The sequence below is a fragment of the Eptatretus burgeri genome, chromosome 8, assembly GCF_056783735.1.
Source record: "Eptatretus burgeri isolate ZD-2024b chromosome 8, Ebu_testis_v1, whole genome shotgun sequence".
NCBI lineage: Eukaryota > Metazoa > Chordata > Myxini > Myxiniformes > Myxinidae > Eptatretus > Eptatretus burgeri.
The window spans coordinates 84041304-84057674 of record NC_140968.1 but is presented as its reverse complement, the minus strand read 5'-3'; the positions used below and the strand labels follow the sequence as shown (position 1 = coordinate 84057674).

Genomic DNA, 16371 nt, shown 5'->3' with positions numbered 1-16371 from the left:
ATGGACTGAATTCAACACGTTTAGACGAAATGAATCCCCCATCTCTGACAGCGTAACAAGCAGCAAGACATGAAGACCAATGACAGCTTGTAATTTTCTTTGAATGACTTCCTTGTTCACGTTCACAACATTACAGGCCTCAAAACGGAAGTTGCAATCATGGACATGAAAGAAAAATGGGGGAGGGAAGGGTGTACGGTTTAAAGAAAGGGAGTTGATGGATGTAATACAGCAAGGTTGTGCGGGTACAAGAGAGAAGGAAGCGACAAACAAAATATCATGTCAATCAAACGTCAATTTATATTCGATGTTGATATTGCATTGTAAACTTTCGTCATTGACATCCTGCAAATCCAATCACTAAAAGAACAGGAAAAAATGTTTGCTTTACCAGATTGCTATTTTGGAGGAGTACTGGAGGAAGATAACAAAAGGGTAAGGATTCCCAAAGGAATGTAGATACGAATCACAAGTCCTGATGATATTTATAAAATTTAAACGACAAATACAAAGGCTGACCGGATAGCCTATCCCGAGAGATAAGCACGCACACATGCATCTGAGCACTCAAGCCTGGGTTTGTATCTCGACCCAGCTATGAAGTCATACTGGTGTTTCGCCTGGAGGGCGATGCATCAACGTGTGTGCCGTCCATTGGAAGGACATTAAGCCAGAAGACCCATTTGCCGGCACTATTAAATGGTTGACATTAAAGATCTCATGGAGTTTTTCATGAAGACTCAGGAATTTGTTCAGGGTGCTGGCAATAACTCAAATTCCTATTCAGTTTACCTTTTATTGAGTATCCTCATGCATCAGAGTGGTGAGCTGTTCATGACTGTTCCAGGCAAAAAAAAATTTTCTTGACTAGTCGTGATATGTCTTGGAACTCCGTAAAGAGTACGGGCCTCTGTCATGATTGCGATAAATATAAAGTATGTATGGTTAATAAATTATTGATATGAGATTCATGTATACTTTTCCTTAAGCAATTAAACAAATGATAGAATGGCAAGTGTAAGGCACAAGATTACAGCATTTGGAAATAAAAATCAAGAAAAGCATCCATGATCAAAATACATACAATTCCAAATGGATTATTCATTGGTACGATACAATTGTTCAAACTAATGAAAATATAACTGAACTTTCCATGCTACAAACAGTTCATGATTCTTTCCAACTTACATCTCCACATCATGAAAATGTCCAGATTATATGAGAATGGATCTTTGCCATTTTCATCATCATTCTGTTTCCATTCAAGCGCTTGCATGATTACAGTAAGATGTCAATCACCAGTTCTCTGAAACAGGACTAGTAGTGCAAATATCTCAGCCTATTATTACTTTTGGGACTGTCAGGAGAGCTCAGTAATAGAGCAGTCTTTGTTCAGTTCCACTCCTTTGCTCCCAGATTCTGCTGTTGGTGGAAGTTCCTTCTTCATATGTTCAATTCTATCCTTCCCTCCAGGACTTTAAGTTGACAGTCCACCATCACCACAGGCCACACCCTCCCAACACATGATATTTTCTGTCCTCAATAACCCTCCCCTACCTGTTCACATTTACTTGCATGTTGCTTTGTTTCCCTCGTCCCTACCTATTCCTTCCTGCTCCTGTTCGTTCATCTCCATCCCACTTCTCCACTGTCAGTCTCTTACCTTATACCATCTATCACCTCACTCTTCCATGACACCAGCTTTTGTACACAAAAACCCTGCATTCTATTAAAAGTCGATTATACATCCTTTAAACTATCCAAATAATTTTTAATAGAGTCGCTTAAACTCTGCAGGAGTGCCGACCGAAGCTCTCCCCAAGTTTCCTTCATGTCAAAGTCTATCTCTCCACCACCATGCAGACCAGCTTCCAGTTGCAGATCTGCTCGCCCAGCTTGAGCTACAATGTTGATCAACTGAGAGTGTAACAACGCGACACGCACTGCATCTGGCTGCACTGTCATGGGCTGTTGGGGGCTTGCACTGTTGGGATTTACAGGATTCCCGACCTGAGATGGGAAACAATCTTGAGGAATATGGTACTCCAAACGTTGAAGACGAGGCAAGTGGGATGCCATCCAGGAAACCAAACATTTGAGGCCATTCGATGAAAAAACGTTTCCTGCATATAAACAGAAGTTAACAAATTCACAAACATTAACAGTTCACCTCCTTTATATAATGTAATCATTTTCAAACTCTCGATGCAAAACTTTACAAATCCAATGATATAGCACAACAATGTTCATTTTATGAGTAAAACTGCATTACCTGCTCAATAACAGATTAAAAAATATCCAGACAGTCGGATTGTTACCTGCCTGAATAATAATAATAATAATAATAATAATAATAATAATAATAATAATAATAACACTACAAACATCACAGAGTATTGAACAATAAAATAAGGATGATGGGTAAATATCTCATGATAAAAATACAAAACTAAAGCGAAGTTGATGGCATGCCATCTCAAATCCCCACGCTTCCCACCTAAAGCAACGTTGAAAGATGGCGAAAAGTTCCAACAGGAATGACCCAATATCAAATTTTGAGTTTAAAAATCTTCTCTTTTGATCTCTGTGACCCTAACTCCCAACCCCCGAGGGCATAAACCGGGGGTCAAATCCAAAAATCGTGACATATTTCATGTGGCCCCCAATGTTGATTGCAGATACAAAGTGTCATTAAAAAAAATGTTTTAAAATGTGCTCGTAATTGCATATTTCGGTCTTTGACCTTTTGACCCTGGCTCAGGGGGGGTGGAGCCAAAAATGACACTGCTCTTCCACTTTCTTGCCATGTGCTGATCATAACTACCAAGTTTGGTGAAATTGTGCACAACCATATTGGAGGAGATAGCGTGACGGATGGACGGTCGGCGCCGATTACAATACTCCCCTGTTATTTTTTTTCAAAAAGAGTGGGCAAAATTGTTAGGAATTAGGCCATTCCATTTGGAAAGGAACAATAATAATTGAAATATGGTTGTAAAAGTGAAATAAAAAAAGATAGTGCAACAGAGAAGTCAAAGTCCATGGGCATTGGCAGGATTGGTAGGAAGCTTAGGTATTGGTGGGTGATTGTACATGTGTGCAGTGATGTAGTGGCTGGTGGGTTGTATCATTGTTAAGGGGTGCCGATGTACTGCTGATATAGTACCCTTTGTAGGTTAGGACAAGAATTTAGAGCTTGGCCAGGATAAAAGTGATAACTCACCTACTCTTCGTCAAAGAACGCCATCGGATATTTCATGTCCATAAGCTAATGATAGCAGATGGGACACTTGGATTAATGTCCATCTGAAGGGCAGCACCCTTTACAATGCAATACCATGCCTGTGAAGTACCAATCCGACAGTTTACAGTGGTGTTGGGAATCAAACATAGACCAGACAGCTCAAAAATAAGTGTGCTACCTACAGTGGCCTGCAAAAGTATTCACCCCCTCCAAAGTTTTCACATTTGATGCCACCTAAGTTTATTTCATGAAGCTTTCAAATCAAACTGAATACATTGAGTTTTCAAAATCTACTCCAAGTTGATAAAGCTATAAAATGCAGATAAAGTGTAAATACGTTTGATTAACAAGAAAAATAAGATGATTCTCAATTGTATAAGTATTCAAACCCTTTGCCTATTTTACCCTAAATCACTTCAGGAGAAAATTAAGCCTGGTGTTGGCTTAGTGGTTAGGGTGGCGGCTTGGGATCCCAGGGTCCTGAGTTCAAGCCCCATTGGCTGCTGAATTAACACCAGGAGGTTGACTCAGCCTGTCATCCTTCCGAGGTCGGCGAAATGAGTGCCAGTGTACTGGTCCCGGTGTATGCCCCGGTTAGAATAGGTGTACCATATCCCTGTGTGTCGTAAGAGGCGACCAGGGTTGGAGTCAGGAAGGGCAACCGGCCATAAAACATTGCCTCAAGAAAAAGCCAAACCCCTGCACAGCAGGGAAAATGGCTGTAAAAACTTCAGGAGAAAATTATTTGTTTGAAAGGTTATAAAATAAGTGGAACAGGTTTCACCTGTATGTAATCAGTGGTTTAACTTAAAAAGTAAGCTCCACCACTTAGGGCCCTGTCACACCTTGACGTTTTAGCCAGCATATGGCAAGGTATCAAAATGTATGTAAAACGCTGGCATACGCTGAAGTATTGAGGGTTTTTTTTCCAGTTTTGGGCTTATTCATAACGAGTTGGACGTATGCATAACATATTAGTAACGTACACAGAACGTTTCGATAACATAAAGATAACTTATACCAATGAATGCTTAGCGTGTTGTCGGCGTTCACAACATATGCCCAACGATAGTCTAACGTATGCATAGCGCGCGGCAGCGTATCGCCGACGATCACGTGGCGTAGGCTATTAATAGGCTGCGGCTCGACAATTCAAATCATATCCGCACTCGACATCGAAGTGTCAAGCCGCTGTCACACCTTGACGTTTCAGCCAGCGTATGCCGACGTATGAAAAATTTGCCGAATACACTGGTACACGTCGAATACGTTATGGGTAAGTTTTGTATACGTTAAGAGCACGCTGAAGCACGCTAAAGCATGCAGGCATACGTCGTAGTACGCCGAGTACGTCGACAAATTTTAAGCATGCTGAAAATTTTACAACGCATGCCAGCGTATGACGCACACGTTCCGCATATGCTGCCCATAAGTTGTAGGCACGTTACACGATCGTTGACACACGTTACTTGTAAGTTACTCATAAGTCGAAACACGTCGAGGTAATGTTTTGCGTACCCGAAACTTATTTCTAACCTATGAGTAATGTGCTTTGAACCTATGAGTAACGTGCTTTGAATCTATGTGCAACGTATCTCAAACGCACATTGGCGTTTGTAGACGAATTTGATTGACGTCTTCCAGACGACCACAGAACTTACTGAACGTGTTACTAACTTACAGCTACCGTATAATGGCGTATTGGCAGCGTTTAGGGGAATTGGAATATAAAAATTGGGTTCACACAGGAGGAACCCGTCAGTGTTCCAGACTCCATGGTTTTTTTTTTTTTTTGGTTTTTTTTTTCTTCGGCATGACGGTAATGTTGACACTTCGATTTATAGTGCGGTTATGATTTAAATCGTTGAGCGGCAGCCTATTAATTATATTATATTATAACCGCACTAGGAATTGAAGTGTCAACATCACCGTCGTACCGAAGAAAAAAAAAACCATGGAGTCTGGAACACTGACGCTAAACATTACCTCGGTGCGTTTCGACTTATGAGTAACTTACAAGTAACGTCTGTCGACGTGTGTCAACGATCGCGTAACGTGCCTACAACTTATGGCCAGCGTATGCGGAACGTGTGAGTCGTACGCTGGCACACGTCGAAAAATTTTAAGCATGTTAAAATTTGTCGACGAGCTCGGCGTACTACGACGTATGCCAGAAAGCCCTTAATGCATACAAAAGTTACCCATAACATATTCAACGTGTGCCAGCGTTTTAGACAAATTTTTCATACGTCGGCATACGCTGGCTAAATCGTCAAGGTGTGACAGGGTCTTTAGCTAAGGAGTTTTAAGGTACAACTCACTTGGTCAACCCACAAGGCAAACATGAAGACCAAGGAGCTTTCCAAAAAAGTAAGACATAAAGTGGTGGAGAAGCACTGTTCAGGAAAGGGTTATAAGAAGATTTCACAGTCACTAATTATCCCTTTGACTACGGTGACATCCATCATTAAAGAAGTGGAAGATGTGTCATTTAGTTTGATCTCTTCAATTATGAATACAAAAGTTAATTTGGAAAAATTGTTTCTCAACAATTATTAATTCATCTAAATGTGGCATTATTGGTTGGGGTGAATACTTTTGCAGGCCACTGTATGCACCATCCCAGCAATACTTTTAATGAGCTTCTTAATTCAAATTTGAACATAAGTTCCCTTCAAAGAAACTTCATTTCAGGAGGAGGCCATGAGGCCCATTGAAGCCTGCACTAGTATTGCAAACTTACAGTTGTTAATTCATGCTCTACCATTTTAAACACTGAGGGTAAGCATGGAAGCAGCATGTACCCTTTTAAACTCTTTGGTATGACTTGGACTGGGTTCAAACCTCCAACCTCCCAGACGTGGAGCAGAGGGTCCATCCATTAGGCTACCGAATCTGGTGAAATGTAGACTGTTTTCAAAATACTCCGTTATTAAAGATTAATTAGTACTGTGCAGTGGTATTAGCATTTGTCGATCTATATTTATTAAATGTAAAAGGTGACTGGCCAAGGTTGGTGCAACGTGGAATAATCTCAGAAGAAATATGTACATCATGCTAAACGACAAGAAAATGTCTGGTACTTGGCCAAAATAATAGAAGAACAAGTTATATTGTGAAGCAAGCGGAAAAAAATTGAGTTGTTTTCCCTTCGTGCTGGCTCCTGAAAAAGCAGGCTTGTATATTATACACCGATGTTTAGACACTGCAAGTATATTTATACATCGCCTAAAATCCAGTCGTCTTGTGTTCAACTGTGCAAAAGGCCAAATGATGGTCGCAAAGCAAACGAGAAAACATCTCAAAATGCAAAGCCTGTCCGTGTCTGCTTTGTCCTTATTGTATCCTGGACAAGTGTCGATAAGGTAATGTAGGCTGGAATATCCAGTGTATTTATTATCCAGGATACAACAGTACTCAAACTAAACTTGAGGAAAACGAGTTTAAAATATTGTACCTTATATTTTTTTGTGTTCTCCATATTCTCATCATGAAGGTTTGTTGAAGATTTGATGACAAACGGTCAATTGGTAAAAATGTTATGGCTTGGACAGACACACTGAAACCCAATGTTATAAAGAAACACGGAAGCGATTGATAAAATGGGACGTCTCCTGCTTGACGCGCTGCGGTGGGGCTAATAAGGGCTATTTTAGTCACTCATATTTTGACCTTTCACATTTTGATCAAAAAAAATTTTCCCTTATTTTCTCCATATTCTCATATAATCAGCGTTTGTTGAAAATTTGACGACAAAAGCTCAAACGGTAAAAAAAAGTTCTCGCCTGGACAGACAGACACACACACACATGCAATTGCAAAACCCCGTCTCCTACTCCATGGGGGGGATGGGCTAATCAATCCAGGTATAGGGAAAGGAGGAGGGGGCAGGTTTTTACGCACAAACTGGTTTTATGGACGTTTTACAGAGATGGCGTATATGTGTGTGCGCTATGTAATATTATCGATGACCCCTAAGCATCGTAATAATTAATGAAATATGCTATGGATAACATGTTAAGATTATATTCTGAATACATCTGTACGTGCACCATGAATACCAGTTAAACTGAAGTGCTTGAGCTGCTTATGTCCCCTTAGTGAAGCAAGTAGAAGGGTCATCTCTCCATCACCCAAATCACAATCTTCAAGCCTGAGGCTCTCCAGCAGAGGACCCGTCCGTCGAATCATCCGATAAACAGCCGTGGGGGACAATTGTCCCAAGGGATGGCTGCTAAAATCCAGCTTTTGCAGGTCAGTGGCTATCGGAGCTTGGGACAACCATCTCAGATCGGCGGAACTCAGGCCACATCCACTGAAGTCCAATATCGACAGGGAGCAAACCATTCCACTGATGGTAGGATCAGATGTACAGATTATTCATATTAATGTGACTATTTGCACAGTTTAAGAACAAATTCATTTGTAGGTTTTACTGGAAACAAAGGAACAGCAATAACAAAATATTTTGCACCATCAATGTCCCATTCAGACGTTGGATTGCAAACAAAGAAAATATATTTTGTCCAGCGTCGAGGCTCGTGGAGGAACTAGAACGCAAAATTGACCAGGACGCAACAGAATGAACAGAACAGCAGAAAGAGGAGGACACACCAACATGGCGATGGTTAATGGGGGTAGAAAAGATTGGGGATGGAGGATGGTGGTGAACTTGGGTGTTGAAGACCTGAAGGGAATAATGATATTGAAGAGACTGAGGAAGTTGGTTTCACAGGTGGGTAAAAAAAGAGAAACAAATGAGAAGAGGTGAGCAGTGAGTCTGGATTTTTAAAATTTCACAAATAGAGACGGACTGGCAGATAGCGTGGACCCTGCAGAAACCTGGGGTGTGGGGTCCGGGGGGGGGGAACAATAGAACATGGAAAGGGCAGAGGGTGCAGAACAAGAAAGGGGGTAGTAAAAGACAAAGACCACCGACCAGTCTGTGATGTGAAAATAAAAGGCCCAGAGTTTCATTGCAGAATATTCCAATGATTTTGAAGGCCTTGGTTTCCATAGCATCAAGCTGAGCAAGGTGTGAGGCAGCGGCATCAGCCCAGAGGTGAGAGCAGCACTCCATCGAGCTGCAGTTGAAGACTTCATCGGTAGATATAAAGTTCAAACGTGAAAAGGAAAGAATTTGCACGAAAGAGGGTTCCCAGTCGGTGACTGGCTTCGAGGCAAACTTAGATATGTGGTTTGCTCAAAGAGATCATGGCTGATAGTGAGGTGAAAAAATTTGGAGGATTGTTAAGGAACTTCTTCAAGAGGATTGTTAAAGAAGATTGAACTTCTTCAAGAGGATTGTTTTTGTCTATCTGAAGGATGTAAAGCCTGGTGTTGGCTTTGTGGTTAGGGTGGTGGCTTGGAATCCTCGGGTCCTTAGCTCAAGCCCCGTTGGCCACTGAATTAACACCAGGGGGTTGACTCAGCCTGTCATCCTTCCAAGGTCGGTGAAATGAGTACCAGTGTCGCAGCCAAAAGGCTGCACACGAAGGGAAAGGGTATTGACGGATTTATTAAATCTGGTATCGGTGTGGCGCAGGCATGATGGGCCAAATGACCTCCTCCTGTGCAAAATTTCCTTGTAATCCTTGAAGTAGATGCAAAAGGTTCCCAGATGGTCTTTTTGGAGAGACAGAGCGGAAGTGTGAGATTCGTCAAGATTGAAAGACATAATCTAAGCGTTTGACCAGCTTGTGATTTTGCCAAGGTATGCAGAGAGGTAAGAGGCAGCTGCTTGTCTATCTGGAGGATAGGGGATGTCTTGGCTGAGGGTGGAGCCATCATCAAAAAGAAAAAGAGGATTTTCCAGAGAGATTTTTCCAGAAAGAGGATCTTTATAGGAAGAAGCTCTTGATGGAAAGCACACGCGAGCTGAGAGAGTAGAAGAAGTCAGTAAGCCATGTGTAGAGTTGGCCCTGAATGCCGTAGGCAGACAGTATGGAGGGCAAGGTGGGATGCTTGGCTGTATTAAAAGATCAAGGGATGGCCCTGATCTCATGTCTGACAATGAGAGCCTCCATCCATTGTTGGAAGAGCAGAAGCAGCATGTCCAAGGTAGAACGACAATGTCCGAATCCAAACTGATGGTCTGAGATCAGGCTGTTGTAAAAAAAAATAAAGGATTTGAGGTCAACGATGATGATATTATCCATGACCTTACTGATGATTGGAAGTAAAGTAATGTCTGAAGTTAAGGGGATCGGTTTTTGCACCATGTTAATGTAATACAGTGATATTGGCAGACTTTCTAGCAGATGGAAGATGACCGAAAGCAAACAATCGGATTAACACTGCAGAACTGGGATTTGCAAGAGCAGCAAGGCAGTGTTTTTTTTTTAAGATACATACACTGATGCCGTTTGAGCCAGTTGTTGAATCAGTCAAGGGTTGCCAGAAACCTCTCCACCTCAAATTCTTAGGTGAAAAAGACAGTTCAGGAGCAGTTGGGTGCAACGGGATTGGGCGGGTACAGAGAGTGAGGGGTTGGGAACACAGAATTTGGAAGCAAACACAGAATTGAGGCATTCAGCCTTCTCATTAGCAGAGTCAGGTACCATGTGAAGGCAGGGAAGGAATAGAGGAAGGGCACACTCCAAAGACAGACTTGACAAGGCACCACCAGGTTTGTGAGGAAGCAGATAAGTTTGAAAGCTTGAGGTTGGCCAGATGTTGTTTTCAGGCTCTTCAGAGAGTGGACATGCAATTGTTGTGAGCTTTGTGGAGTGACCTTTGTGGAGTGACAAACTTGCCTTCAGTTGGATTTGCCTTCCAGGAAGAGAAGGCAAGTTGCTTCAAGGTAACTGTCTCACTTCAGGATCTGTTGTACCACAGGTGAAAGTATGGATATGATAACTGAAGACGAGATGGGATGAATCTTTGCAAAAGAGAGCAATTTTCTGTGGAAGAATTCCCAGGTCAAGTTAACATCAAGAGAAACAGATATAGGAGAGCAGTCTTGAAGGGAGATGGCAGTTTGCAGTCCCTACCATTCAGTCTGAATGGGCTGTCAGACTCGCCAACACTGAGGGGGCTCTCTGAAAATAGTCAGAGAGATGTTGACTCTCACAAGTATGAGATCAGATGAACGAATTGGAAAAGAAGAACAGGAGACATTTTCAGGAAAATTGGTCATTACCAAGTCCAGAAGGGAAGAATTTTCCATTTGCAGAAATCTGGGCTGGAAAGTTCACATGTTGAGTCACAAAAGTCCTTTGCTGTCGTGCCCTGGATGGTGAAAGAGGAACCAACACCCAGCCAAATGGCATGGTGACAGTTGAAATCACCACGTATGAGGAAGAGATCGTTGGGATGGGTGTTTAAAGGTTTGTCCATGTTGGCTGAGAGAGATGTAGATGGAGTCATCACTGTTAGGATGGCCTTACAGCGCACAGACAAATAATAGGTGAGAGTTGAGTTGAAGTCGCAAGCAAAGGTACAAAGCAAAGGTACCTCTTTGCAAAGGTAAAGGGCATTTGGAGGTGTAAGTGCAGGTATGTGGACATTGAGAAATTGAGTTATTGATGTAAATAGCAACTTTTGCTGCCAGGACAGGGTACAGGCCTGTTGATCTGGAAGAGACAACAGCCAGGGAAAACAATCAAGGACATCATGTTGGAGTAGGAATCTGTGAAGCAGATCTTCCAATTTTTTTATCAGCAGTGGTCTGGATTTGGAGATCTGTTCGGTTGGAGCAGAGGACGGTGTGGGGTGTTGAATGTCCACACAGTTAAGGACAGGGGAAGAGGCGCTGTTGGCAGAATGCAGGGATGTGAACAGGGGGTGGGCGAATTTGGAGAGGGGGTGGGGTCGGTAGGAAGATGGTAGTAGGTAGGGTGGATATTAAGCTGGAAGTGGACGGGGCGATGGGGAATATGGGAGGAGGTGGGGCGAGAGGGAAGCAGAAAGGCAGGATATGAGGTGGAGGGATGCTGAATTGGGGAACACACAAGAGAAAGATTGTTGAAGGCATGGAGGAAAGTGGTGCTGAAGGTATGGAGGGATGGTCAATGGACCGAGCGTTTAAAATTGTTTTTTTTAATATATCATGTCGAGGCTCGTGTAAGAGCTAACACACAGAACATATAACAATGCAGGAGACAAGAAGGGTGGGGGAGGAAAGCACGACAGGTTTTGGAAATAACCTATGTGAAGAAGAAGAGGAAGATATGGGGTGTTCCTAAAGGAGAGATAAGGCAAATGAAGCATATTAAAATATTACAAGCTTTCAAAGCAAGAAGCAAATTAGTTCAGTGAGGAGGAATACAAGTTTAATTATGAAGTATTGAGAATGGGAGGGATAAAGGATGAACTAGAAGGGCACTCGGTAGAGCGCTCCGCCACGCAATGCCTGATCCACGAGAACATACCGGGCCCAATACATTTTTGAAATATGCTATACAGTACTGTCTCGTTTTTAGCCCTATCCCTCAATGGTGAAGAATCACTTTTAAAATTAAATAACTTTCGTATACAAATCCGGATTTGGATCTTCACCAATATCGAATCAATTCGTCCTTGCCACACACCCAAAGTGTCCACCAAGGTTTGTCCGAATCTGTCCACAACTTTTTAAGATATTGTGCGAAATATCGCCTTCGCCCCGTCTCTCAATGGAGAAAAATCGCTCAAAAAATTATCAGATCCAGATCCGGATTCAGATGTTCGCTGAAAATGAAATAATTCTTCCTTGTGACCTATCCAAAATTTCCACCAAGTTTCGTCCAAATCTGTCCTTAACTTTTTGAGACGTCGTATTATATATCGTTTTTAGCCCTATCTCTTAATGGTGAAGAATCACTTAGAAAGTTCTCAGATCCGGATCCGGATTCGGATCTTCAACAAAATTAAGCGTTGCCATCCTTGGCCGGTCACTTACACACACAAAAAAAATTCAGAACGATTGCTTCAAAACTGTGGACAAAAATTGTGTGACAAACAAACAAACACAAAAATATGCTACAGACCAACATACTTGGCGAAATATATTTGTCAAGTAACAAATAGGTGTTGTGAAACGTAACCTCCGTCTACCTTCGGCGGTGGAGGTAATTGATTTTAACACCTTTTAACAATTAGTCTCTGATCCTGCCACACTTTTCTCATCCTCCTAACACCAAGCTGAACACGGAGTTCCTTGTTAACATTGGAATCCCCCTATTCCCTACACAAAGGGAGAGGATGCAGAATGATGAAACGGTAGATGTTGGAGTGTTGCTTTTGGGACAAACGATTGTGACAGAGTGAATTTTGGCAAAGGATTATAAACACAAATTGGTGTCGGTGCGTGCAATTGACAAAGGAGACATTGAAATGGTAAAAGTATGTACATTCCAGATGCATTTTCCAATGGCGACACAGTGTGATTGAGATGAGATTATTAGCTTACACGAGGCAAGGCTCTAATGCAAGATGCTGCAGCCTACATCAGAACCATTGCATATAAGACAAGTCTGGAGACGGCAATGGTTCACGAGCGGTATTTGACGATGTAGATTGTTTCAGAAGTCAAGGATGAGACAATGTGATAATTTTTGACCAAGTTATAAAAATGATCAAAATGATGTGGTACGGGTGACAGGTTATTTGCTGCAAAATCTCGAAAACCCGGTTTCGTTCAACAACTTTCAAAATTTGACCTTTGCATAACCATTAAAGGTCACAAAACAACGTTGTGAAGATTAAAATAAGGAAACAGGATACGTGCTATAGCTTAATGGAGTTAGTTCGTCGAAGAAGGTCGAAAACCCGGTTCGATTCCCACAACTTTCAAAATTTGACCTTTGTGAACTTCAAAGGTCAAAGGTCAAGGATTATGACCTTTGGTGCAAAACTTCCTCTGGAACATTCCAGGAACAATACAACATCATATAGGCTATATGGCATTTCGCACTCCTCGGATAATTATCCATACTTTGATGAAATCAGCATAAAAACAAACTTGAAGGGGGCGCCACGGGCAAGGTGTTCGAGATAGAGCAAAATTGTTTCAAGACTTTAGGTGGGGAAAGACCTCAAGATTATGCATAAAAAATATTGCCATCTTAGCTCTCAAAGTTTGGGCGGTCGTATGATTTCTATGTCAAAATTCACAATTTCCTCAGTTCGTGACCTTGTGACCTTGACCTTGGGACGAAAATGAAAAAAAAAATCGAGCTCCGTGGGGCTATGCACGTGCCATGGGGCTAACCAAATACTGAAACCCCTGTCAGATTCGACAAACTCCCAATGGAGAAGATGCAAATTGAAATCGGCTCCCCCCTAAAAACACATGTTTTGTTCATGACCTTGTGACCTTGACCTTGGGAAGAAAATGAAAAAAATCAAGCTCCGTGGGGCTATGCAGGTGCCATTGGGCTAACCAAATACCGAAACCCCTGCCAGATTTGACAAACCCCTTGTAGAAGATGGATTTTTATGTCAAAATTCGCAATTTTCTATGTTCGTGACCTTGACCTTGGGATGAAAATGAAAAATCAAGCTCCGTGGGGCTATGCAGGTGCCATTGGGCTAACCAAATACCGAAACCCCTGCCAGATTCGACAAAACCCCCTTGGAGAAGATGCAAATTGAAATCGGCTAGCCCCTGAAAACACATGTTTTTTTGGCGTGGCTCCGCCCATAATGGGCGCACCTCGCCCATTCTCAGGAAAACACAACTACATCATGATATAAACCTCCAACCAAAATTTTATCAGGATCGGATCAAAACCCACGGAGCTATGCTCGGGACAGACAGACAAACAGACAAACAGGTAGAGAGACAGACGTAATGGTCATACGAATATTTTTTTTAACGAATATAGTGGTCACTTATTTTTTCGTGAACCAAAAACACCCAAGCTGCTATACGAGTTTGGAAGCCAAAACATGTCAGGAGAACAAATTTTGACAGGTGGCCATATTAATTATTTGATAATGCTAAACAGGTCGTACAATGCTGGTGAGATAGTATGGGCTGCAGAGGACAATGCTGGTGACAAGCTTCTTCTTTTTCATGTCACTACACTTTTCCCAGCCACTGTAAAACACAGTCCCTGGCACAGGAGTTGAGAGCCTTCAAATCGTCTGGTCTGCAAGGCTCTTGTGAGAGGGGACAATCTCAGAGATGTTTCATTATTTGAGGAGCCTCTCCACAGCCAGAATTGGTTAGGCCATTTTGATTATATCCCCACTCTTGCATAAGAGCTCTGCAATGTCAAACTCCAGTCATGAGGCGATTGAGATACAGCCAGGATGGCCATGTCTCACTGGCTCCTTTTGGTGGAAGGGACTCTTCAGGGTCAAGTGGCATCTTGTGAGGTCTTGATTGTAGGTGTGTTGACCAAGCATCTATTCTACAGCTGTAGGGGTTACCATCCAGGGGCTTAACAGCATGAAGGAAACTATTCCTGGACTTCAACCTCTTGGGTGCTGGCTCGTGTTGAAGGAATGGATGGCGAGAGTCATATTCCCGCTTGGTTATTTCTATTTGTGAGGAGACTGCCCTTCTGATCTGAGGTGGAGCAATACTGGATTGTAAATAGAGGTCGTCCACTCACTTTGGTTTGAGGCAACCAGAAGTAGCTCTGCAGGCCATGTTGATGACTGGATCCATCTTCTTGGCATGCGAGGAACAGCCACAAACAGGACAAGCATATTTTGCTGCAGAATAGCATAAGGCAAGTGCAGTACTTCGAATGGTTCCTGGGTCTGTACCCATTTAGAGATGGTCAACTTCCTCAAGATGTTGTTTCTGGCTTCTACCTTTGCATTTGTCTTATCGACATGATCTTTGTAACTGAGGGTGTGGTCCAGGGTAACTCAAAGGTATATTGACTTGGGAGGGGAGGTCATTGAACAACCTCATCATTTCATTAGCGTAATTGCACAACAGTTAGAAATTTGTGACAAATCATTGTACATTGCAATATGGGTACACAAAGGTCTGTTCATGAGCTGACATTTTATGCCTCACCCCAGCAGTTGTTGCACATGTCCAGTGAGTCGTGAATAAGGCATATTAAGCTCTGTAAGACTGCTTAGTGCAGCCAATGCAAGGGACGTCTTCTCAAGGTCTGGACCCATTTTCAGCACGTCCACTGCTCGGGGAGGCAGGCTGAGAGCCCGTAGGGTGTGGAAATGGCAATGGGGCAATAAGGCCGAGAGTCCATTGAAGCCAAGACGTACGTTGTGGACCATGTCTAGACGTTCTAGTGGTCCGATAAGCTGTACAAGCTCGAGCACCTGTTATAAAAAGAGGAGGAAAATTATTTTCTGCATCAGAATGAAGAAGTGAAATTAAGGCAATCTACATGACAGCAAGGTTTAAAGTCTGTTGCCCACGAGTGTCAGTCAACAAGTGGAGACAGATGTAAAGGTTAAGTAACAGTATATTTTTAGAACTGATGCTACTAAAGTAGATGAAAAACAGCCAGCACAACAACAGCGACACAAAACAGGCTCCAGAAGCAATTTTACTAACCTGGTTGGTCATGTTGTGGCCAACCAGTAATTACCAAATAGTGATGTCAGCAGTCAGAATCGAGCGTGTACTTTTGTGTATATATTAGACTGCTGTCTTTGTTTATTAACTTTCTATCAATTTTGATCTTGCCAAAACGAAGTTTTTGCAAGATATGTTAGTCAGCTTGTATGTTTTTTTTTTGTTTGTTTGTTTGTTTGTCTGTAATCATGTATAAAAAATTCTGCAGAGCACAGTTATCATTGGAAATTTTTGTAACTTCGCATATCAGAGGCCTATAGAGGTCCCTTTCAGCACACAAAATTTTGAAGGTCAAGGTCAAAGGTCAAGGTCACTTTGTCGCAAATCAGGGGAGTCGACGAAACCCTTATTTTTTGATTAATTTTGATCGGATCGTCTTCAAACTTCATGGGAATATAGTTCATGGTCTGGCGCTCAGCTGATTAATTTTTGGTGGCGATTGGCCTTGACCTTCATGGTTAGCGCCTTAGGTCAAACATATTTGACCCCAAGGTCAAATTTTGAAATCTTAGATACCATATCGAGTAATACCTCATATGAAAGCGCTTGATAAGTGCTTTCCAGATCTGTCAAAAGTTTGACGCTATGACGTCATTTGATGACGTCATGACGAAAAAACGGATTTTGCATGAAAAAAATG

General features: G+C 42.2%; 1 protein-coding gene across 2 annotated transcripts in view; it reads right to left on the bottom strand.

Moving 5' to 3' along the window:
• Positions 1–87: 87 nt before the first annotated feature.
• Positions 88–16371, bottom strand: part of LOC147022189 (leucine-rich repeat-containing protein 14B-like) — a 30104-nt gene continuing 13820 nt past the window's right edge. For both annotated transcript variants that reach the window (XM_085892861.1, XM_085892862.1), the window contains 3 exons: positions 15204–15472; positions 7306–7595; positions 88–2123 (listed from right to left, as the gene is read on the bottom strand). In XM_085892861.1, coding sequence (XP_085748987.1) covers positions 1741–2123; positions 7306–7595; positions 15204–15472 — 942 coding nt within the window. In that variant the 3' untranslated portion in view covers positions 88–1740. The remainder of the gene's footprint in view (positions 2124–7305; positions 7596–15203; positions 15473–16371) is intronic.